The sequence below is a fragment of the Aspergillus sclerotioniger genome, assembly GCF_003184525.1.
Source record: "Aspergillus sclerotioniger CBS 115572 chromosome Unknown BO94scaffold_9, whole genome shotgun sequence".
In the NCBI taxonomy this organism is placed as follows: Eukaryota; Fungi; Ascomycota; class Eurotiomycetes; order Eurotiales; family Aspergillaceae; genus Aspergillus; species Aspergillus sclerotioniger.
The window spans coordinates 143,093-164,222 of NW_020290999.1; the positions used below are offsets into that span (position 1 = coordinate 143,093).

At 53.5% G+C, this 21,130-nt stretch overlaps 9 protein-coding genes across 9 annotated transcripts; 7 read left to right on the plus strand and 2 right to left on the minus strand.

Annotated features, from left to right (window-relative positions):
• Nucleotides 1–648: 648 nt before the first annotated feature.
• BO94DRAFT_583952 (putative cellobiose dehydrogenase) lies at nucleotides 649–3,470 on the plus strand (the record flags this gene model as incomplete). The annotated part of the gene is made up of 2 exons (XM_025615597.1): nucleotides 649–2,832; nucleotides 2,889–3,470. The coding sequence occupies 2 exons, from the start codon at nucleotides 649–651 to the stop codon at nucleotides 3,468–3,470; spliced, it is 2,766 nt and encodes a 921-aa protein (XP_025469059.1).
• A 1,156-nt stretch (nucleotides 3,471–4,626) lies between these two features.
• BO94DRAFT_622786 (putative Cu-dependent DNA-binding protein) lies at nucleotides 4,627–6,097 on the plus strand. The gene is made up of 3 exons (XM_025617103.1): nucleotides 4,627–4,938; nucleotides 5,002–5,138; nucleotides 5,231–6,097. The coding sequence occupies exons 1-3, from the start codon at nucleotides 4,863–4,865 to the stop codon at nucleotides 5,681–5,683; spliced, it is 666 nt and encodes a 221-aa protein (XP_025469060.1). The 5' UTR covers nucleotides 4,627–4,862; the 3' UTR covers nucleotides 5,684–6,097.
• Nucleotides 6,058–9,262, minus strand: BO94DRAFT_533466 (putative actin polymerization protein Bzz1). The gene is made up of 7 exons (XM_025611339.1): nucleotides 9,164–9,262; nucleotides 8,989–9,034; nucleotides 8,904–8,930; nucleotides 8,292–8,819; nucleotides 8,162–8,242; nucleotides 6,967–8,110; nucleotides 6,058–6,915 (listed from the first exon to the last, which is right to left on the minus strand). The coding sequence occupies exons 2-7, from the start codon at nucleotides 9,031–9,033 to the stop codon at nucleotides 6,515–6,517; spliced, it is 2,226 nt and encodes a 741-aa protein (XP_025469061.1). The 5' UTR covers nucleotide 9,034; nucleotides 9,164–9,262; the 3' UTR covers nucleotides 6,058–6,514.
• Nucleotides 9,263–9,532: 270 nt separating this feature from the next.
• On the plus strand, nucleotides 9,533–11,783 carry dbp5 (ATP-dependent RNA helicase DBP5). Its single transcript, XM_025611340.1, has 6 exons — nucleotides 9,533–9,871; nucleotides 9,973–10,165; nucleotides 10,239–10,736; nucleotides 10,789–11,026; nucleotides 11,076–11,276; nucleotides 11,333–11,783. The coding sequence occupies exons 1-6, from the start codon at nucleotides 9,799–9,801 to the stop codon at nucleotides 11,600–11,602; spliced, it is 1,473 nt and encodes a 490-aa protein (XP_025469062.1). The 5' UTR covers nucleotides 9,533–9,798; the 3' UTR covers nucleotides 11,603–11,783.
• Nucleotides 11,784–11,982: 199 nt separating this feature from the next.
• BO94DRAFT_573790 (putative GTP cyclohydrolase II) lies at nucleotides 11,983–14,127 on the plus strand. Its single transcript, XM_025614983.1, has 4 exons — nucleotides 11,983–12,582; nucleotides 12,636–13,592; nucleotides 13,640–13,921; nucleotides 13,968–14,127. The coding sequence occupies exons 1-4, from the start codon at nucleotides 12,472–12,474 to the stop codon at nucleotides 13,971–13,973; spliced, it is 1,356 nt and encodes a 451-aa protein (XP_025469063.1). The 5' UTR covers nucleotides 11,983–12,471; the 3' UTR covers nucleotides 13,974–14,127.
• Nucleotides 14,128–14,229: 102 nt separating this feature from the next.
• On the minus strand, nucleotides 14,230–15,551 carry BO94DRAFT_513295 (uncharacterized protein; the record flags this gene model as incomplete). Its single annotated transcript, XM_025609838.1, has 4 exons — nucleotides 15,233–15,551; nucleotides 14,707–15,176; nucleotides 14,452–14,633; nucleotides 14,230–14,339 (listed from the first exon to the last, which is right to left on the minus strand). The coding sequence occupies exons 1-4, from the start codon at nucleotides 15,398–15,400 to the stop codon at nucleotides 14,230–14,232; spliced, it is 930 nt and encodes a 309-aa protein (XP_025469064.1). The 5' UTR covers nucleotides 15,401–15,551.
• Nucleotides 15,552–16,032: 481 nt separating this feature from the next.
• Nucleotides 16,033–17,887, plus strand: BO94DRAFT_573791 (uncharacterized protein; the record flags this gene model as incomplete). Its single annotated transcript, XM_025614984.1, has 3 exons — nucleotides 16,033–16,537; nucleotides 16,596–16,977; nucleotides 17,250–17,887. Coding segments are annotated over 3 exons (1,525 nt in total), but the record flags the coding sequence as incomplete, so codon positions are not given.
• Nucleotides 17,888–18,758: 871 nt separating this feature from the next.
• On the plus strand, nucleotides 18,759–19,451 carry BO94DRAFT_388435 (uncharacterized protein). Its single transcript, XM_025607308.1, has 2 exons — nucleotides 18,759–19,104; nucleotides 19,163–19,451. The coding sequence occupies exons 1-2, from the start codon at nucleotides 18,922–18,924 to the stop codon at nucleotides 19,295–19,297; spliced, it is 318 nt and encodes a 105-aa protein (XP_025469066.1). The 5' UTR covers nucleotides 18,759–18,921; the 3' UTR covers nucleotides 19,298–19,451.
• Nucleotides 19,452–19,757: 306 nt separating this feature from the next.
• Nucleotides 19,758–21,124, plus strand: BO94DRAFT_513297 (dihydrodipicolinate synthase family protein; the record flags this gene model as incomplete). Its single annotated transcript, XM_025609839.1, has 1 exon — nucleotides 19,758–21,124. Exon 1 carries the CDS (start codon nucleotides 20,144–20,146, stop codon nucleotides 21,122–21,124), a length of 981 nt encoding a protein of 326 aa, XP_025469067.1. The 5' UTR covers nucleotides 19,758–20,143.
• Nucleotides 21,125–21,130: the final 6 nt, after the last annotated feature.

Here is a 21,130-nt window from a genome sequence, read left to right on the forward strand (position 1 = left end):
ACTGCGGCGCGAACTTCACGGAGTCCTTGTTTTGTTTAAATGGGCTTGGCTTCGATAGAGCACCACGGCGCCCTCACGCTCAAACCACCGCCGCCGTTTTGTGAAACTCGCGCGGTTTAGTCGGGCTTGGCATGTCCCACTGCTCAGGAAGGCGTGAAGATAAACTAGTCCCGCCGGAAATTGCTTATCTTGCCTCGAGCCACTGACAGCTGCCTCTCATCGTCCCTCGTCCACGATATCCTCGCCCAGAAGCACTCGCGCGTTAGAAAGGTGGGCATCTGGCCAGCAGAGCCCACTCTTCAATTTCTTCAATGCATTAGCCCCGACCTCCGCCCGCCCTTCAATAATCACCGTTCCTTCTCCGCTCTCCATGACATGGCGGCGGCCGGTACCCACGCACTGCTGGCGACCTTCTATATGAATGGCAGCCACCGCCGCAATGGCTCTTCCTCCGGCTTCCAACCTTCACTTCACTCTTTCTTGTTGGTTTCATTCTTTCCAGGCTCTTTTTTTGCCGCCATTCTTTTTCTTGGGGTTGCTGCTGGGCCAGCTTGACACCCGTCCTCTCACTCCTTTGATTTTTATCTTATTCTTTCGTGGCCTACTTCAGTCTTGCTTTTTCTGCATTTCGGGTAAATCCAGGAAAAGATGCGTTCCATTCTTCTCAGTGGCGCGGCCGCTCTGAGCTACGCCCTGGGCGTGTCGGCCAACGCCTACAACACGTCCGCCTACACCGATTCGGCAACTGGGTTTGAGTTCCAGAGATGGTGTGACACCGACGACACGGGTTTCTGTTTTGGTATTGCGCTCCCCGAGGATGTCGACACCGACTTCATCGGTCAGATGACCGTCCCCCTCTCAAGCTCGGCCGGATGGGGTGGTGTCAGTATGTCGGGCTCCATGACTTCGGTTCTCTTGATTGCCGCCTGGCCCAATGGAGATTCGGTCGTCGGCACCCTGCGTGAGGCCACGTCCTATACCTCTCCGGCCGTCTACAGCGGTGATGCCAGTCTTGAGGAGATTCCCGAGGGAACCTCCGTGAACAGCACCTACCTCACCTACACCTTCCTGTGCAAGGGTTGCATTATCGGCGACCCTACTACCTTCTCCGCTGACGACAGCAGCTACTACTTCGGCTGGGCTCTCAGTGCCACCAACCCTACTACTCCTTCCTCCGCTTCGTCCAAGATGCCCTACCACGCTGCCGGCTATGGTGGTTTCGAAGTGCAGCTTGCCGAGGCCAAGTCTTCCAAGTACTCCACCTGGGCCGCTGAGGCTGTTGCTGCTACCCAGACCTCCTCGACTGCCTCTTCGGCGTCGGCCAGTGCGTCTGCCTCTGCTTCAGCCAGCATTGTTGCTACCGTTTCGAACACGACCTATGATTACATTGTGGTTGGTGGAGGTGCTGCCGGTCTGGTTGCCGCGACGCGCCTGGTGGAGACCGACAAGAAGGTTCTGCTCATTGAGCGTGGTGTAGCTCCCACCGTCGAGTTGGGTGCGACTGATTCCCTGTCGTGGAACTCCTCGTTGACCGGGTACGACGTGCCTGCTCTGGGAACCTACATCCAGGGCTCCGACCTCGTGAGCCAATACCTTTGCGATGACACCGCCGGAATGGCCGGATGTGTTCTCGGTGGTGGTACCGTCATCAACGCCATGTCCTTCATCTACCCCCAGGAAGCCGACTTCGACGACAAGTGGCCGACTGGCTGGAAGTGGAAGGACGTCAAGGCCGCTGCGGCCCGCTTCTACGAGCGCAACCCGGGAAGCACCCTGCCTTCGGCTGACGGTAAGCGTTACGATCAGGGCATGTACACCGTTCTGTCCTCCTTCTTGAAGGGCCTTGGCTGGAGGTCCGTCGACTCCCAGCAGGAACCCAACGAGAAGCACATGGTGTACAGCTACCCGTCCTGGGACGTGGGCAATGGTATCCGTGCCGGTCCTGTGCGCTCTTACCTCCCCCTGGTCGAGGACTCCGACAACTTCACTATGCAGCTGGAGACCAAGGTCCGCCGCCTCGTACGCCGTGGCGGCCGCATTACCGGTGTGGAGGTTGAAACCGAATCTGGCAGCATCGAAATCATCAACGTCAGCGCGGGCGGCAAGGTCATTCTTGCTGCTGGCTCCATGTCTACTCCCCGCATCCTGTACAACTCTGGTATCGGTCCCACCGAGCAGATCGAGACTGTCCAGAGTGGCAGCAGTGGCATCACTCTCCCTCCCTCGGCCGAATGGATCAACCTGCCCGTCGGACACAACCTCCGCGATCACCCCATGTTCACCGTTACCGTCGACACCAACAGCAACTTCACCCACTTCAACACCTCCAGTGCCCGCTATGGTCCCGCTGCCACCGTGAAGCAGCTGTACTCCGAGGGCTCGGGTGTCCTCACTCAGGGTGGCCACCGTCTGCAGTTCTGGACCTCCAACGTCGGCACTGACGGCGTGACCCGTTTCTTCCAGGGCTCCTGCAGCACCACCGAGGACGGTGTCATCACGATGAAGCTATACCTGACTCACGGTGCCACCTCTGTCGGTGTCCTGAGTATTGACTCCACGGGTGCCACAGTCATCGAGACCTCGCCCTACTTGCAGACGGCTGCGGACAAGGCCGCCGCCACCAGCTTCTTCCAGAGCCTGATCGATGACATGAGTAACTCGACTGCCGGCTTCTCCATCGAGGGAGGCGCTTCTGCTTCGAGCATCCTGGCCCAACAGTCCAGCGGTGACCACTTTGTCGGTACTGCCAAGATGGGCTTGGACGATGGCCGCACGGACAACGGCACATCGGTTGTTGACACCAACACCAAGGTGTACGGCACGGAGAACTTGGTAAGTCATCTTCTCATCCTTCCCTCTCTTTGCAACCTCCGTCTAACCTTGTGCAGTACATTGTCGATGCCAGTATCCACCCCGATCTGCCCACCGGTAACTCCCAGGCCATCATCCAGATCGCCGCGGAGGCGGCTGTTGCCCGGATCGTCGCTCAGGGCACCAGCGCCAGCGCCAGCGCCAGCTCCGCGTCGGCGTCGGCGTCGGCGTCGGTTTCTGTCGCTTCGGCCAGCACGAACGTGGCCTATGCCGCAACTACTGTCGTCAGTGCCAGCGCTGTGTCCACCGAAGCTGTCACTTCCGCCTCGGCCGTCCCGACCGCCGGCACCATCTCGTCTACTACGACTACCGAGTCGGGTGGCGATGACAACGAGTCGGGTGATGAGGGCGAGGACGACGACGACGAGTACTACGACTGCGACGGCGACGGCGACGACAGTGACTACGACGATGAGGAGACCGAATCGGTGACGGCCAAGGTGGCCATGGCCACGAGCGCGGCGGCCACGACGGCAGTTGCTGAGTCGGGTGTCTCCACGACGACCAAGTGGGTGACGTCGACCGCCTGGACCACGACCACCGATGTGGTGGTAGCCACGGCCACCTCGACTGTGACTGTCTGGCCCACCTTTTCCTAGACTGTTGTCTCTCCCAGAAAGGCGATGGAGCCAGCTCTAGGCCATTCCATTCTCTGTTGTGTATCTAGACTTCTATATATTCATTTTACTTGATTTCAATCCGTTGTTTGGTGAACCAGTGCGAAGAGAATCCTCAATTGTAGGAGAGCGAAGAGGATTCATAGTGCTCGGGGCAGCGGGCGGGCGAGGCCATGTATTTCTGAGAAACGAGGCCGGCCACCCGATGGGAAGAGGATCATCCGCACACAATAATGAGACCAGCCGCCGGATGAAAATTTTCATGGGGAGCAGCCGAGTTAATCGAAAGCACGCGCCGCGGCGATGGGCCTCGGACCAACGCCCCGACGGGAGCACCAGTCATCGCTGCAGGATCGCTGCAGGATCGCTGCAGCTGCTGATCGGCAGCCAGTAAGCCAGCAGCCGACCAGCCGACCAGCCAACCAGCCAACCAGCCAACCAGTCGCGCCGTAGATAATTCTCACGCAGCGTTGCACTTGGCTCGTGCGCATAAGCTTGGCAGCTGGCAGCAACGATGGCAGCTGCTCAGCCACCTCCAGGCCGGCCCTGGTCTGCACGGGGGAAGCAAGTTGAGAACCCGTGGCTGGTGGTGGTGGTGGTGGTGGTCTGGCCCGGAGGATATCCAATCTTTCAGCGGAGGGGTGTAACTGTAACCCCGTGTCTCAGGGACCTTTCTTGGGCCATGCCTGGGTCCAGGGCTACACCCTCGTCGCCCCCCCCCCCCGGCGTCCAAGGCAGCAAGATTGACTAACGGCTATACCGAGTGCAAAGGAGGAAGAGGATGGAGCATCAAACCGTGGACAAGGCCTGGATTGTATGCGGGAATTTGCTGAACCATCCATCGGCTGGCCGCCATCTACTAGCACCGATGCGGCAGCTCGCCCTCCCCAAACTTGAAGGGAAAAATCCCGCATGCTATCGATGAACTTCCCTTCCATCCCATTCTGCCCATTAATGAATGGCGTCGGTGGAGGCTTTTCGGAATGGTCAAGCTTCCCTTCTTCGCTCCGTCAAGCAATTCCGCTGCCTCCTTCGCTCTCTCCACCTTTTCTCTTGCTAATCGAAATGGGGTCTTCTCCCACCTCAGAAAAATAAATTCCCTCATGCTTTACCCTATCTATCTAGTCCTGTCCCTCTACTCCGTTACCCCTACTATAGTCCGGAGCCCCCCCCCCCTAATCTCCCAACCGAGATGAAATGACATCTACCCATGCAGTCGATCCGTGGCTGTGTTGCCATGCGGCTGTCGATGCTGTCTGTCCTGCTTCTCTCTTCCTCCTCACTGCATCCCCCTCTCACCGACCATCCTACCTATAAATCCTCCCTTCCACCCATCACCATGCCAATTATCTCCTCCTCTCATACTCCTAAGGGATGCTCATCGACGGCGAAAAGTGGGCTTGTGAAGCTTGCGTCCGCGGCCACCGTGTGACAACCTGCAAGCACCATGGTATGCTTGTTCTCCTCCATCCTCAATTTGAGCCCTCTCGTCGTTATTAACCACCAACCCCAGATCGACCGTTGATCCGCATCAACCGCAAGGGTCGTCCCTTTTCGACCTGCTCCGTCTGCAACCGCACTCCCTGCGAAAGCCCCGAAGAGCACACCAAGCTCAAACGTGAGGCCGAAGCCAAATCCCATTCTTCAAAAGTAGAAGTTCACCACCGGCCTACACCACACACACATACACACATTTTTTTCATCCCACAAAGATTGACAGTCCCGGCTGATGTGGCTTCTAGCGAGCTGCTGGCCGATCCCCTCGATTGACGCATTCGGGTCCTAGCACTTTCCTCCCCATTGCGCCTCGCCCGTCTCCTCCATCGTGTGCTTCCACCTCCGCCAATCCGCCTCCTCCTCCTCCCGCGGTGTCCGATCGCGGTACCGCCTCCCCCCCTCATTACCATCCCACAACTCCCGCTGCAACCCTCGCTGCCTCGTCCAGCACCCACAGCATCTATCTCTCCCCCTCCCTCCCGCCATCCTTCTGCTCCATGGCCACCCCGGATATCCCCGTCTCCTTGTCGATGGTGAGTCCGCTGGACGCACATCGCATGTACAGCGACTTGGCGGTGTCATTTGCAGATAGCAGTGCCATCTATGCGCTCGACGGGTTGGATGTCGATCCCGCGATGCTTCCCGCGGACGTGTTCCAGGGCCAAGATTGGGGCTGGTTGGGCGATGATGTTCTCTAACATTCATAGATCCAGATACAGACCCTGTATCTGTGGGAGATGTTGTGCATCGATGGGGACGAGAGAAGTGCGAATGAATGATGTTACGAGACGATGAAATTTATGTGGGATAAACGGGTCGGAGGGCACTTTTGTTTTGAATTCTGTCGGGACAAACAGAACCTAGTAGCTGGGTTGTTTATGTCGAGTGATTTATGCATGTATATAACGTGGGTGGGTAGGCATTTATCGATTCCGATGTAGGAGGTGACTTGACTTGACTTGACTTACCCTGCCTGACTTTACTAAATAACTCCTTTCTACCTTTTGTCTTGCATCTTTTGTCTTGCACCGTATAAAGTACCTTATCAGAAGCAAAGAAACGAAAAAAAGGAAAGCAAGAAGCAGGATAACAATATCTGACATATTCACAACACGCGACTTTCTTCCTATGTACAAGAATCCATCCATCCATCCCTCCATCCCCATCCATATCCATATACCTATTGCTATCTTTGTGCTGTATTAGCTGATAAGAAAGCATTACCATCACCAAAACAAACCATGATGTGACCTGACCAACCAAGGTATGAATGTACCTAAGAATGTATAGCCAAAGCCAAAACCCGCAGGACAAAAAGATAACAAAGGGCAAAAACCAAAAAAACCAACCAGCACCCCAGGCTCCCTATGCAATGAAGAAAGAAATATAAAACCCTCATAGATGAATGAGGTGTGAGAAAGGAAAAAAGAATAATGCAATATGCTCGGGTCTGGTCCAGGAGTACCTAGGTAGGTAGGTAGGTGGGTAGATAGATAGGTGGTGGGTGGATGGTAGGTAGGGTGTAGGGCCTACACCTCCTGGATATAATTCGCGGGAACGCTCTTAGTAACGCCGCCACGCTCAACATCTGCCCATCCATCTCCGCCGTCTCGGTTGACTAGGACGAAGCGATCGCCCTCGGTCATGCTCCATTCCATGTCGCTGCGGGCTTCGTAGTCGTACATGGCTTCGACGTATTGGAGTTTCTTGGCGCCGCGCCGGGGCGCCACGGCGGGGCCGATGCGTTTATTCGCTGCGCTGCCGCCGGTCAGGGAGGCGGACGAGTTGGAGTAAGTTGAGCCTGGGCGGTCGGTTGCGAAGCCTGGACTGGTGGATGGGACGGGAGACGGGGCGGGACCGACTTCGACGTAGGAGGCGGGCACGAGGCCTTCGTCGGGACCGGCCCGGACGCGCATCCAACCGGATCCGTCTAGATTACTTCTGTTAGTGAATGAGTTGTGGGAGGAATGGGGATACGTACCGTCTGGTTCAAGAATGACAATGTCGTCACCTTCTTGGACGTCGACTTCGTCGGCGCCGCCGGCTTGATATGCGTATAGCATCTTGCCGTGCTGTTCGCTGGTCTTGGCGGAGGAGCTTAGCCCAGGGGTCGGAGGTGGACTGCTGATGTACTGAGCTGGCGGCGGGGCAAGGACTCGGTTCTTCCGGACTGGGGTGGGCTTGGTCTCTGCAATTGGGGTGGGGAGTTCGGCCGGGGACGCAGAGGGAGACTGGCTGGTGGCGTTCGACATGGATCGGTTCGCGCTGACGGCATAACCGGAGCTTAGGGAGTTCATGGTGTCTTTGCGGGTGAGCGAGGGCGCCGTGGACGACGTCGTGGTTGTTTCTAGATCGAGTGGCGCGGGAGCCGCGTTGGCTTGTTCTTGCCGCTCTGCTTTCAGCTTCTTCCTTTCCTCCTTGGATTGCTCGCCCGGACATTCGGCCGGGACCTTCATTTCGCATTTGCTGTGGCATGTGTATCCGCAGTCCCGGCAGTCGAAACCCTTCGCGGACAAACCCCATATCCGTTCTCCGCAGAGATCGCAGTTGGTCGGGATTTTGAACGTCTGCGACTTGAAGTTGTGGTTGCGGGCCCCGAGGGAAAGATCGCCAACCACCGACATGATGGTCGAGGTTTCGACCTCGGCGGTCAGGCGCCTGCGATCGCATTCGTGCAGTGCTTCCTGCTGGAAGAATATGGACCGGACGACCTCCACTTCGTTGCGCTTATCCTTGCCTTGCTGGATACTCTCCCGGACCCGTTTGGCTGCTTCCACCTCGCGTCGCTTCTGATCCGTCTCGACCCTCAATTCCCGCACTTGAGTCTTGCTCTTGCTAAGAAGATTGCGCAAGAAGACCTTGGCGGCCTCGTCGGTGATGAGAGCGTCGTCGTCATGCCAGATGGGGCTCGGCTCGAAGCCCACATTCGCTGGCTCTTGAGATTGTGTGACGTTGTGGCGCAGGAACATGAGCGAGTCCAGATGTGGAACATTGCGCGGGATCTCGTTCATGAGGTTCGTCATGTGGTCCACACTTTTAGAGAGGGAACTCTTTTCTAGCTGGGCTGCAAGCGACCAGAGCGAATTCAACTTCGCTACACGCGTTTCGTTGAGATCTTGGAGACCCTAACCGTAGTTAGTTAAATTATTTGTGCCGACAGAGTAAAGTTGGCCTACATCAAGTAGTTCCGGCACATATTCGTGATAAAATCGCTCTTTCATCTTGTTGGTCACATTGATACTGATAAGGTATGTGTTCTGCAGGTTGTATCAGTAATAGATTCTCGCAAGCACCTTAGTAACCGACCTTGACATTGTTCATTTCCAAAATCTGTTGCTGGTATGCGGCTTGGGCCTTTGGTTTGCTGTGGTCGAACGAGCCCTCCATCTTCTTGCGCCGGGCTTCCACCTCCTGGCACGCTCCATCATATTTACCCTTGGCCTTCTTCAAGTCACTGTACGAAGAGTCTCTCTCCTTTTCTAGCTTTGCGTGGAAGTCGACATGGCATTTCCGGAGTTCCTCGTACTGGTTTGCGGCTTGTTTGAGCGGCTCTGCGACATGAGTGAGCAGCTCCGTGCCAAACTGATCCCGTTCTGCGGCATGCGACTCAACGGCGCTCAATTGGGTGGACCAAGTGGTAAGCGAGGCACTTTCGAGGGACCCGGGGGTCATGCTAGGGGTATCTCCAACGCTCAGACTGCTGATTTTCTTGGCTTTGCGGTCGTAGTATTTCTTGCATAGCGCCGTTAACTTTGCCGCATACTCCTTCTCGATCACGCTGCGCTCTCGGTAGAACTGTTGTATCTCGTCTAGCCATCCGATACCATTCGAAACCTGGAAAGCGACGTCTTAGTTATTGTTCCACAGGGTTCGGCGAGCCTCAAGGGTCTCCAGCGGGAGCGAATGGGACGGACATACCCAATTGTTGACAGGTTTAAACGCATCCTGCCAAGGTCCTCGATTAGCTGGATTCTGAGGTCGGTCCGTCCGAGTTATGTCATACCTTCAACTCCGCCCCAAAATGAGGGGCGACATCCGGGGTTGCCATTCTGGTGGATGGTTAGCTTCTCGGAGATCACGCCGCAGGGGACTGACGGGCTGGGGGGAATGGGGATGGACAGCTCCAAAATGTGACAGCCTAGCGAGTCCAACCAGCGAGGAGGAAAGGAGCAGCCTACCTTTCCACGTGCGGGACAGCCTTTGGCGACCGTGTGTACTACTCCGTACAACCAGCGAGAGCGTTAGGGAACCAGGAACTTGCAAGGCGAATCCGCTGGGTTGAAGGAAGCGGGGAAGAGAGATGACAATACGGGACGGCGCTGTCAGGCCACGTTGAGTCTCGAAACCCTGCCCAGCCTCGCCCAGTCGCGCCCTACGTCATCTGGACCCCCTCGAGCTAAGGTAAGGTACCGTATCATCAATAACTCACCGCCTCCCGATCTCGTTAGCTTCCGATGACTCGGCTGCTGGCCCAAACCGGCCTAGTGTGGAGCGAAGGCGGTCAGCCGCGTTGGTTTTTCGACCGTCATTGTGATGAACAACTGACTGCAATTGCGGCATTCTGCGGTGTTAAGTGATCCCTCACCTCTCATCCCTCATCGTCTGTCTCAGGACCGTGGTCAAAGTGTCACTCTTTACTTGCGTGCTCTTAATTCGTTGTGTTGAGCGCTGGTTTGATACTATATCAAGCTGTTGATTACCCCGCTGTCTCCCCTCCGCTTAGGAAACACGACCACGACTTTCACCTGAACGTTAACCTCTTTGATCTCTCACCTGTACCTCGCCTGCGATCTCGCCTACGATCTTATACATTATGGCCTCAGAACAACCTGCTGGTGGCTCTCTTGCGGACCGCATCTCCAAGCCGGAGGATTCCTTGCCTACAGGTACGGAACCTTCCTGTATACCTTCATTCGCCCATTATACCTTCTTTTCGCTGTCATGCCGACCTTGTTGGGAATGTTCCTAATGTTGTTGTCTGTCACAGATGCTCCCGAACAGACGCCCGAACAAACTCCCGAACAGGTCGTCGGAAATGATCAGATTGACGGCGCGCCCGCCGAGCTGGGTGGCTCCGATCTCCAGGAGCCTGAATACACGGTCGAAGTCAAGCTCAGCGATCTTCAAGCTGATCCGAATAACCCCCTGTTTTCCGTAAAGAACTTTGAAGACCTTGGCTTGTGGGTGATTCCATGACTGTTGCTGTACTGTCATGCTACCGCGCTGATAATACTAACCAACCTTGACCACTAGGGATCCTCGCATCCTTCAGGGATTGTCCGCGATGAACTTCCGCAAACCCTCCAAGATTCAAGAAAGAGCCCTTCCGCTGCTACTGGGAAATCCCCCGAAGAACCTGGTTGGCCAGTCCCAGTCCGGCACTGGAAAGACGGCTGCCTTTGTCTTGAACGTCCTTAGTCGCTTGGACCTTTCGTCGGAGCAGGCGCAGAAGACTCCCCAGGCTTTGATCCTGGCCCCCACACGAGAGCTGGCTCGTCAGATTGTTGGTGTCATTCAGGTCATGGGTCAGTTCCTCGACGGGCTCGCTATTGGCACCGCTGTACCAGCAGACTCCAACGCCCGTCACGCCAAGCTCGAATGCTCCGTTGTTGTTGGCACGCCCGGAACAGTCATGGATCTTATCAAGAAGCGTATCATGATTGCAGCCAAGCTCCGAGTGCTGGTTTTAGATGAGGCCGACAACATGCTCGACCAGCAAGGTCTGGGTGACCAGTGTATCCGTGTTAAGAGGTTGGTTTCCCCCGTTTGATTTCCGTTGCAACTCGATCTCATGTACATCCAGTTTGCTGCCCAAGGACATCCAGGTGGTGCTCTTCTCGGCCACATTCCCCACCCATGTCCACGAATACGCGTCCAAATTCGCCCCTCAGGCCAACGAACTCACCCTCCAGCATGAGGAGTTGACCGTGGAAGGTATCAAGCAACTGTACCTTGATTGTTCGGATGGAGAGGACAAGTACCAGACCCTTGTCCAGCTCTACGGGCTGCTCACCGTCGGCTCGTCCATCATCTTCGTTCGGGTATGTGCGCGTCATCTTCGACTGGACGAGTTCTCTAACAGACTGCTAGACCCGTAAATCCGCCGAGGAGATCGAAAGGCGAATGGTTGCTGAGGGCCACACTGTCGCCTCCTTGAGCGGTGGAGTTGAAGGTTCGCAGCGTGACAGTGTCATTGACAAGTTCCGTGCCGGGCAGGCGAAGGTCCTGATCACAACCAACGTTCTTGCTAGAGGCATTGACGTCTCGACCGTTTCCATGGTCATCAACTACGTAAGTTGCTACGGGTGACTTATTCGAGAGCCCGAAGGTTAATATTTCATTGATAGGATATCCCTGAGATCCACCAGCCCGGCGCCCCTCAACGCCAGGCTGACTACCAGACGTACCTGCACCGTATCGGTCGTACTGGACGTTTCGGTCGCGTTGGAGTTTCCATTTCGTTTGTCTCCAACCGTGAAGAGTGGGAGATGCTCAACCAAATCCAGAAGTATTTCAACACTAGCATCCAGCGGATCGACACCAAGGACTGGGACGAGGTGGAGGATGTTATCAAGAAGACGATTAAGAGCTCGCGTGCCCAGATCGGCTTCCGTTAAGCGCGTCCGACGAACCCGACGCGATGCCACTGTTTGCTGGCGGTTGCTCCACAGTCGTTTGGGACAGATTGGTTTAAGACATGGCTGCAATGTGGTTTACTTATGAAGAGTTACGAGGATTTCTTTGCTGTTAAAATGAAGTCAGATTACTAGATACCAGTTTAAATCTCACCGGGTGATTTTAATAGTTTTGGACAGGACCATGGCATGTAGCGTATTGAGTAATCTTCATGCGAGGGGGCATCCGTTGTGGGATGGGCATGTGACTCTCAATCAGGGGAACCCCGTGATTTGGCGTCCCAAAGATGCAGCGATCGGCTAGTTGGGGATGAGGCATCCGTAGCCATGGAATCGGCCACGAATTCGGTGGGACAGGCGGCCGTAGGTTTGGCCACGCCAACGAGCGGTCCGGAATGAGGGGTCGATCATCCGCCTCGCTCTGAGCGTCATCGTGCATTTGCCGGTCTTGCGCCCACGAACATTGCAACTACCATCTGGATTATCTGGCTTTTGATTGATCCTGTCTCATCGTGAACAGGATTATACCGGATACGATGGTCCGGAGAACCATGGTCATTCATGCCCCGGACCCAAGCGAAGATAAGGCCAGGGCAGTTGATAAGGATAAGGTGCGGAGAGGGGGAAGCAGTGAGACCAGAATGATGAGGCCGTAAGATGGAAGTCGGGCCCAAGTCACATGCAGCAGGCATGCAGCCAGCCAGCCAAGCAGCCCGGAATTCCATCTCGCCCTCTTCTTTCTTCCCCTCCTAACCCTCCTTTATCTCCCTCCTCTTCCCTCCTTCATTTCCCTTCTTCATCTTCCTGTCTGTCTCTCCAAATTCTATTCCTTCCCCGCATCACCGTCCATCATGTTGGACACCGATATATCCTCCAAACCCACCGAAGAGGTGACGACCCAGTCACCAACTTCGCCAACTTCACCGACTCTTCCTGGCTCTCGTTACAGTAAGCATATTGTAGTAAGTTCGCGCGTGGTCTCATCCAAGCGCAACCATCCCTAATCCTAGGCTAGTTAACCACGTACCCCGGCCAAAGCGGTATCGACCCCATCCCGCTCGAATGGGGTGCCCCCGATGCTAAATCCCGCGGCCCGGTTGTTGTCTCTCGTAGCCCTGCATTGCTCAAGCGACGAAATGCAATGGGTGCGCACGGTGGCAGTTACAGCATCTACAACGCCCTCGCCATTGCCTCCGGAGAGCTGGAGCCGGATTTCCGCCCGGACCTCACCAACAGTCAGCCTACATTTAACTTTCCGTGTCAGCCTGCCTGGGGCGACAAGACCAAGATCGTGTCCATGGACCCCTGGGGACATGACATTGTCAATCGATTCCGGGATGAGTTGAATAAGGGCTGGGACATTCGCCCCACAATGGCCGTTACTCGTGCAAACATGAACTTCGCCGAGATCTCGGAGTCAGTGAAAGAGGGAAAGCTGGAGGTGGATGGGTCGATTGTTGTTGACTCGTCAGGTGAGGTCCGCGTTACTAAGGTTGCCGTCGAGCCGGTCTGGTATCTGCCCGGGGTTGCAGAGCGGTTCGGGGTGGATGAGGGGACGCTGCGTCGGACGCTATTTGAGCACACGGGTGGAAGCTATCCCGAGCTGATCACCCGGCCTGATCTCAAGGTCTTCCTTCCTCCGATTGGGGGTCTGACGGTATATATCTTCGGGCCTCCCGAGCGGGTCTCTGATGAGAATGTCAAGCTGGCACTGCGCATCCATGACGAATGTAATGGTAGTGATGTGTTCCAATCAGACATCTGTACCTGTCGGCCGTACCTCGCGTTTGGTATTCGGGAGGCGATCCGGGAAGCCCAGAACGGGGGTAGCGGAGTGGTTATCTACTTTCGAAAGGAAGGTCGTGCCTTGGGTGAGGTGATCAAGTATTTGGTCTACAATGCTCGCAAGCGTGGTGGTGATACTGCCGACAAGTACTTTACCCGGACGGAGAACATTGCGGGTGTCAGAGACGTAAGCTTCCGCCATCATACACTGAAGATCAAACTGACTCTATCTAGATGCGCTTCCAAGCCCTGATGCCCGATATCCTGCACTGGCTCGGCATCAAAAAGATCGATCGGATGCTGTCCATGTCCAACATGAAGCACGATGCCATCGTCGAGTCTGGAATCAAGATCCTGGAGCGTATTCCCATTCCAGAGGAGATGATCCCGACGGATTCGCGCGTGGAAATCGACGCGAAGATCAATGCCGGGTATTTTACCACCGGAAAGCAGATCACCACAGAAGACCTGACCGCAGTTCGTGGACGGGGATGGGAAAAGTGGGAAGACATTACGGTAAGTGATTTGACGTTATTGATGAATTTTGCTGACATGTTACTAGCATTGATCAATCTATCACGAATCACGAGGTTTTCGGGCGCATTCAGTTATCTGCTTGGTGATGAATTAAGGATGATACAGCATTAACGGGTTCCGGAGCGACATTGCTAGCATAGGCTACATACACATCAGAAATGTAGAAAAAAAAGATCAAAACAGATTGATCCGTAGACTTGCAGCTTTGTATGCTTCTGGTAGATATATACAAACCCAACCTATCTATAGAATCACAGAAACCAACCCACCACACCCATCCACATATCCTATCCCTCATCAGAATCAACCTTATCCCTCTCCCTCCCCATCGCCCCCGCATAATTCTTCACTCCAACCCCAACCCCCGACAACATATGAAACTCCTTCTTCCGTTTATCTAGTATTCGAAACATTAGCCAGTTACCGACTTAGACATCCCCTACTCCCAACACCCACCCCCAAACAACCAATACATAGAACCTAAAAGAGAGAGAGGGATGGATACTCACCAGCCCAAACCTCCCTCACCCCCCTCATCACAACCGTAACACAACAAACCACCAACCCCACATTCACCTCAACCGCAGCCCAAAGACCCAACAAACTAAAATCTTCCATATACATCCTTCTCTCCTCGGTATACGCAATAACGAGGGAAACATACGTCCTTGCAATAGACGCCGCGGTTAAACTACCCACATCAGCATCATCATCACCATCATTATCACGACGAGGGAATAAAAAAAAGAAGGACGGGGGCGTACTAAATCCCAACAACATAAAGTCCCAACATGCCTATTTTCTTCACAGGCCACATATTCAAACCCCATATTACAGGGATGGGGATAATAGTAATCAGGATGTTAGTTATTAGGTCTGTGATGGTATACACTGTGCTTCTGATAGGGTTGGTTGTGCATGTGGAGGTGGTATCCACGGACCAAATTAAGTTCCAGTGCGTGCCGCATTGGAAGATCGTTGCGAGGATGAAAGCAACCGTCCAGAGGGTTATAACCACGATGAGAAAGGAACAGAGGTGGTGAATTGGATGTGTGATAAACACGCGGTTCCAGAGAGAGAAGAAACATAGTTTGATTAGCCCCAAAGCGAGGATTTCGGTGAGGTGCAGGGCGAAGTGGTATTTTTTGGCGGTGGGGGTGGTTTGGGTGTAGTTGGTGATGATGTTGCGGAATGTGCCAGCCAGGAGGATGGCGTTGAATGCAAGGGTGAGGATCTGGATGGGGTTAGGGATTGGGATTGGGATGGGATGGGATTGGGGTAGTAGCTGACCAAGGCGGCGAGTGCGAACCAGTCGTCTGCGAGGAGGTCAAGACGGGCTAGTCTTCGGGCGTAGAATCGAAGGGTTACGGATGTTAGAGATGTTAAGCAGAAGATGGAGGTTACGATAAGAAGTGCTGTTTGGGTTGGGGGGTTGGGTAAGGGCCAGTGGTGAGGCATGGCTGTTGCTGGATGGTAGTGGATCTGGGTTGACGCTAGTATGAGTAGTAGTATTTAGGGCATGGTTTGGGGAGTGGTGATATGATCGGCCACTGGATTGTCAAGGAACTTGTCTGGCTATTTCAGGTGTTTGGGGTAAGTTGGACGCCTGAGGAAAGGGAATGGCATGTTGGTGAAATGAGGTGCAGGATGACGGCGCTAGAGATGGGGGCGAGGCTTTGCAGTGGCGGGTGCCGTAATACTGGGTTGGTTATGGGGGTTTTCTTGAAGATAAAGTAGTAGTCACTTCCTGGTTTGTAAGTTACAGACAGAGAAAGAATGTTGCATATCCCTATCGCTATTATTGTTGTTGTTACTTGTCCATCTATTATACGTTATTTTTATATTTTTGGTCATACTTTATGTAACCTCAGGGTCGGATTCGGAGCTGGTAGAATGAGATAATGAGACTATCTTGTATCGCGGAATTATTCCGGAATCTCCACTCATCAACAGAGCTAATTAGCAGCCGATTTGCAGCCTCAAAAGAATCCTGGATATGCCCTGATCAGCATTGCATGCATCATGTGACCGGGAAGCCACAGCGGCGTTTTGAGTCCCGGAACGAACTTGGAACATCACATCCTCGCCGAAATGCATACAATTCGGGCCCGTATTCGCCTCAGACAGGGTATACGCCCTCCAATATCCAATGAAACAAGATTCTCTCGGTCTCGTATTTCATACACAATACCCCGAGAAAAACAGTGGTTCCGACGCTGGAACTGTCTGTTACACACACTATCGGCCCCTTCCCAGCCTCAGGCGCTCCCCCTTGCCATCAGCCATGGGTTATCTACAGTAGATTGCAACGAAGAGAGTTTGTATCGCTACACTTCTGGACGGTGGCTCTGGAATGAAAATGAACAGCTCTCTCGCCGCTATGTCAAGTTTAATCTGGACGAACTCGTTCGCATTGCTGTACGGGTAACAGGATCTAGTTCCTGTATCCAAGTGCAAAAGCTTCCGGAAGGGAACTTTAGCAAGGTCTTCCTCATTACGATGGACGATAACAAAGAAGTTATTGCAAAACTACCCAATCCAAATGCGGGGCGCCCGCACTTTACCACGGCCAGTGAGGTGGCCACGATGGACTATGTGAGAATCAACTTGTCTTATTTGACTCGTTTACTGTTTCATCTAATACGGGCTTTAGGTCAGGAATGTACTCAACATACCAACACCGAAAGTATACAAGTGGAGCTCCTCGGCTGCAACCCCAGTTGGGGCTGAGTATATCATCATGGAAAGGAGCCGCGGGGTTGAATTAAGCAGGCTGTGGGATGATATGCCGGGATCCGAAAAATTTCAAATTGTCAAGCAACTCGTCGGGTTTGAGAAATCACTTGTGTCATCGCAATTCCCTATGTATGGAAGTCTGTACTATGCAAAGGATCTCCCGGACGTTCGACCCAGCCAGGTAGTAGGCATTGGATCCAAGCAGGACACTGTAGATTCGGTCTTTGCGATCGGTCCGACCACTAACCGGAATTTTTTCGATGATGGCAGAGATGCCGTTGATGTGAACCGCGGTCCTTGTCAGTTTATATCTTGCCAATTGACAAACACGTCTAATTCTTTCTACTGGGGGAGTCTCTTGAGGACTATATACTTTCTCGGGCTTACCGTGAGCTTGAGTGCGCGCAGACCTTTTCAACCTTCCCGCGTCCGCAGGGATTCTTCTACGGGTCAGGCCAGTATCGGCCTACCATCGAATCTAAGTAAAAGACCTTGGATAATTATATCAAGATCGCGCCATTTATATTACCGAAGGACAAGGAACTCTCGAAGCCTGTTCTCTGACATCCAGACTTACACGGAGACAACATATTCGTTAACCCGGACCGGCCAACCGAGATTCTGTCTATTATTGACTGGCAGGCCGTGAACTTGTCGCCTCTTTTTCTCCAGGCGCGCCATCCTGCTCTAGTTGAATTTGAGGGACCCATCCCCGAGGGACCCGGCTCAATCAATCTCCCCGATAATTTCGATGAGCTTAACCCGGAGGAACAACTCGAGGCAAAGAAACTTCGAGCAGCCCAGTCATTATACAAACTTTACGATATTCAACTGATCCAGCAATGTCCTGACATCGCTCACGCATTGCGGTTCAAATATTCCCTCGCCGGCCAAATCACAGGTTTAGCGGGCTCTATCTTTAGTGATGGGGAGCCAATCGTGCAGGGAATGCTGATGAGACTCCAGGAGGAATGGCCAAGCTCTACTGGGCTGTCTATTCCCTGTCCACTCTCCTTTACTGCGAAGGAGAAGGAAACGCAAAGAGAAGAGGCGGAAAAGTGGGCCACCGGCGTCGAGTTGATGGAGAAATTCCTTCATCAAGTCGGTGCTTATCGAGGATGGGATGGCTGGGTTAATCATGATAACTACGAGCACTACAAAGAGCGGTTTGATAGATGTCGGGAGCAGTTTTTGAACAGCACTCGGTGACAGACGAAGAAAGAAGCTGGTGGAAGGTTGCCTGGCCGTTTGCGGATAAATATAGCATTTGTGTCAGCAAGACATAATTACTCCCTACATAAAACCCTTCTCCTTGAGGTACCAGGGACAATACGGAATGGTTCCATGGTAGCTTCATGCTAATCGTAGATGCTTACCGTGAGCCAATACATCCGAGCTGTAACCAATCATCCCAACACCACCCCATCAAGTCACCTACACACCAATGCCTGATTTGAAAGCCGTACATACACTCCCTGATTGCTGCCTGCCGTACTGTCTCACTTGTCTCTGTACCAGAATTAGAAATCGCTTAGTAAGCCACATGTGTTCCTGCCAGGGCTAGTCCTACTAGGGACACCTGGACTGCACGCGTTCTTTTCTTGGAAACAGAGTTTCTTTGATTCTGTTTATCATCCAACTCGGTATCAGATTATCCCATCGTTGCGAGTAAAACGACAATGTGAGTTCTGATATTGACTAATGGGGGAAAGGATATCTAAAGTTCACTGCGTGATATCAAACCCCAGTCAAAGCAAGAGATCTAATCTATATTTCCAACTAGTTGACACGCGAAGACCAATGCCAACAGCGACGACTCTAATTCGCTGACCGAATATAGAGCAACTATGGCAGGACGTACTCCAATATCGGACTATCGACAGGAATCCAGTATTGCTGCACACGAAGCCCGTCATACCCGTTTGGAGCGACTCACATTCGATGACGAGATCGAAGATCTTCCACGAGCAGGCCCAGCTAATGAGGACATTCGACACGTCGCAGGTCCTTTACAAAGAATCTCAGCTGGCAGAGGTATCCCACAATTCCCAAATCCTTTGCCAGCGTCCTTGTATTCTCAGTCTGCGCCCAAACAACGCTTTGCTTGGAACTGACTCACTCATGGGAAGAGTGATGCATTATATTTCCTACTCTGGGTTGGAAAGTGGTGGTATATCCCGGCAGCTGAGTTGGCTGGCAAAAGCCCAAGGAAACAGTGGCACGTTAGCTATATTAGTCGTATCATGAGACTGAATTGGGCCGGCAATTCCATGGAAATGACCGCTGCGATTTTTGTGTGGAAAGGAATTTTGAGTGTTGGGTGTATTCAGATGCCGGTGCAAAGCAAATTAAGAGTCCGGGAACGGCCTGCGCACGCTGTCGACAATATGTCCTATCCTGTAGTGTGTCTACTCGGCCTTCCAACGGTTAGTTTATCAATGCGCTTTCCACGATGTTTTTGATCGTTCAGCTAAGATGTCATAGGGGTTGGTCCTTCCCAGCCTACTACTGCAGCAGACGCGAGAAACAGCCATGAAGTTTTACAGACTCCCTTACAACCCATTCCTCCATCATATTTTCGACAACCAATTCCCTCAGTTGCGCAGAGCCGGGCGATAGTTCGACAGCCCTTTCAAGTACAACGCTTTGTTCCAGAAGCCGCATTAACTAGCCAGTTCTCAGTGCCGCGGTATCCTTCATCGCCAGCCATCTTTTTTTATCCAACAGCTGTCCAAAGCAACCAAGGATTGCAACGGCCTTCTGCCCCACGACCCACACTTGCAGCTACGACAACCCCCTACTCGGCAATTCGACGGTCTTCGTCTTCACGGTCCATTAATCCTGACGCTGCAAGGATCTTGGGAACCATAGGGTGGGAAAACATCTCCTACAGCGCATAACATCCCCTACGGCTAGCAGACCTTATACTATGCACGATTTTCCCACAAAAAATACAGTAACGACATCACTCTTACCATTATATATAAAAAAAAAAGATCTATATTGTTTGAATTTGTATTTGGGATGTATTTAAGAAAATAATCTATATCTCCGATTTGAATCGGCTCAATAATATCTTCCATAGCGAAGCCATAGTGAATGAATACATGACGACAAACCGTATCCCAAAAGTGAACCTGATACAAGATAGAAAGTGCTACAGACCTTCTCCAACCCATATTCTACCACAATCGAATCTCATTTCGATATCATCTACTACGCCTCTACATCCCTCCCCGCACCATCTCCGATATCGTCCCCATCGTTCGGAACAGACACCCGCTGATACTAGTTGCTAGCTGATAAGCGTTCGGCAACAGATCCCGACCGGATACTTTTCCACCCCGCATCTCACACTATATAGTCCATCACCAAACACGCTACCTACACACTCAATCAACAACCCCAACCCGACCAACCCGACCAACCCTTAAACCAACACAACACAACAACCCCCCCCTCACAATGACCACCTCCACCACCCACCCTCACATCCCCAAACCAGGAGTCTGGTGCCCCGCCATCACCTTCTTCAACCCCACCACGGACACCCTCGACCTCCCCTCCCAAGCAAAATACTACCACTACCTCTCAACCACCAACCTCACCGGCCTCGTCATCCTAGGCACAAACTCCGAAGCCTTCCTTCTCACCCGCGAAGAACGCTCCCAACTCATCTCCACCGCCCGATCCGCCGTCGGCCCCAACTACCCCCTCATGGCCGGCTGCGGCGCCCACTCCACAAAACAAGTCCTCGAACTAGCCCACGACGCCGCCGCCGCAGGCGCAAACTACATTCTCGTCCTCCCCCCCGCATATTTCGGTAAAGCGACGACTCCCTCCGTCGTGAAGCGGTTCTTTCTAGACGTTGCCCGCAAAAGCCCCCTGCCTGTCGTGGTGTACAATTTCCCGGGCGTGTGTAATGGGGTGGATCTCGATTCGGGTATCATTGAGGAGATTGTGAGGGAGTCGGCGAGGGAGAGTAGCAATGGGGTGTCGAATGTCGTGGGGGTGAAGTTGACGTGTGGGTCTGTGGGGAAGATTACTCGTCTGGCGGCGCGGTTTGGGAGGGATGAGTTTGCGGTTTTTGGGGGGCAGTCGGATTTTTTGATTGGGGGGTTGGCGGCGGGCTCGGCTGGTTGTATTGCGGCTTTTGCGAATGTGTTTCCGAAGACGGTGGCGAGGGTTTATGAGTTGTATATGGAGGGGAGGGTGGAGGAGGCGGTGCAGTTGCAGAGGGTGGCGGCGTTGGCGGAGAGTCCGTGTAAGAGTGGCATTGCGGCGACGAAGTATGCGGCGGCGGTTTTTTCGGCGGTGGAGGCGGGGATTGAGGATACGAAGGAGAAGTTGAAGCCCAGGACGCCGTATGAGGAGCCGGGAGAAGGGGTGAAGACGGTGGTGAGGGAGGTGATGGCGGAAGTGGCGGGGATTGAGGCAGGGTTGTAGATTAGA

What these genes read in the sequence shown, in the direction of transcription:
- BO94DRAFT_622786 (XM_025617103.1), top strand. Translation starts at nt 4,863, where the DNA reads ATGCTCATCGACGGCGAAAAGTGGGCTTGTGAAGCTTGCGTCCGCGGC. An exon ending in GACAACCTGCAAGCACCATG is followed by an intron (nt 4,939 to 5,001) that starts GTATGCTTGTTC and finishes CACCAACCCCAG; the next exon opens with ATCGACCGTTGATCCGCATC. An exon ending in CCAAATCCCATTCTTCAAAA is followed by an intron (nt 5,139 to 5,230) that starts GTAGAAGTTCAC and finishes TGTGGCTTCTAG; the next exon opens with CGAGCTGCTGGCCGATCCCC.
- BO94DRAFT_388435 (XM_025607308.1), top strand. Translation starts at nt 18,922, where the DNA reads ATGAGACTGAATTGGGCCGGCAATTCCATGGAAATGACCGCTGCGATT. An exon ending in GTCTACTCGGCCTTCCAACG is followed by an intron (nt 19,105 to 19,162) that starts GTTAGTTTATCA and finishes AAGATGTCATAG; the next exon opens with GGGTTGGTCCTTCCCAGCCT.
- dbp5 (XM_025611340.1), top strand. Translation starts at nt 9,799, where the DNA reads ATGGCCTCAGAACAACCTGCTGGTGGCTCTCTTGCGGACCGCATCTCC. An exon ending in AACTTTGAAGACCTTGGCTT is followed by an intron (nt 10,166 to 10,238) that starts GTGGGTGATTCC and finishes CTTGACCACTAG; the next exon opens with GGATCCTCGCATCCTTCAGG. An exon ending in CAGTGTATCCGTGTTAAGAG is followed by an intron (nt 10,737 to 10,788) that starts GTTGGTTTCCCC and finishes ATGTACATCCAG; the next exon opens with TTTGCTGCCCAAGGACATCC.
- BO94DRAFT_573790 (XM_025614983.1), top strand. Translation starts at nt 12,472, where the DNA reads ATGTTGGACACCGATATATCCTCCAAACCCACCGAAGAGGTGACGACC. An exon ending in GTTACAGTAAGCATATTGTA is followed by an intron (nt 12,583 to 12,635) that starts GTAAGTTCGCGC and finishes ATCCTAGGCTAG; the next exon opens with TTAACCACGTACCCCGGCCA. An exon ending in ACATTGCGGGTGTCAGAGAC is followed by an intron (nt 13,593 to 13,639) that starts GTAAGCTTCCGC and finishes GACTCTATCTAG; the next exon opens with ATGCGCTTCCAAGCCCTGAT.
- BO94DRAFT_533466 (XM_025611339.1), bottom strand. Translation starts at nt 9,033, where the DNA reads ATGGCAACCCCGGATGTCGCCCCTCATTTTGGGGCGGAGTTGAAG. An exon ending in TTAAACCTGTCAACAATTGG is followed by an intron (nt 8,820 to 8,903) that starts GTATGTCCGTCC and finishes GTCGCTTTCCAG; the next exon opens with GTTTCGAATGGTATCGGATG. An exon ending in TGGAAATGAACAATGTCAAG is followed by an intron (nt 8,243 to 8,291) that starts GTCGGTTACTAA and finishes TACAACCTGCAG; the next exon opens with AACACATACCTTATCAGTAT.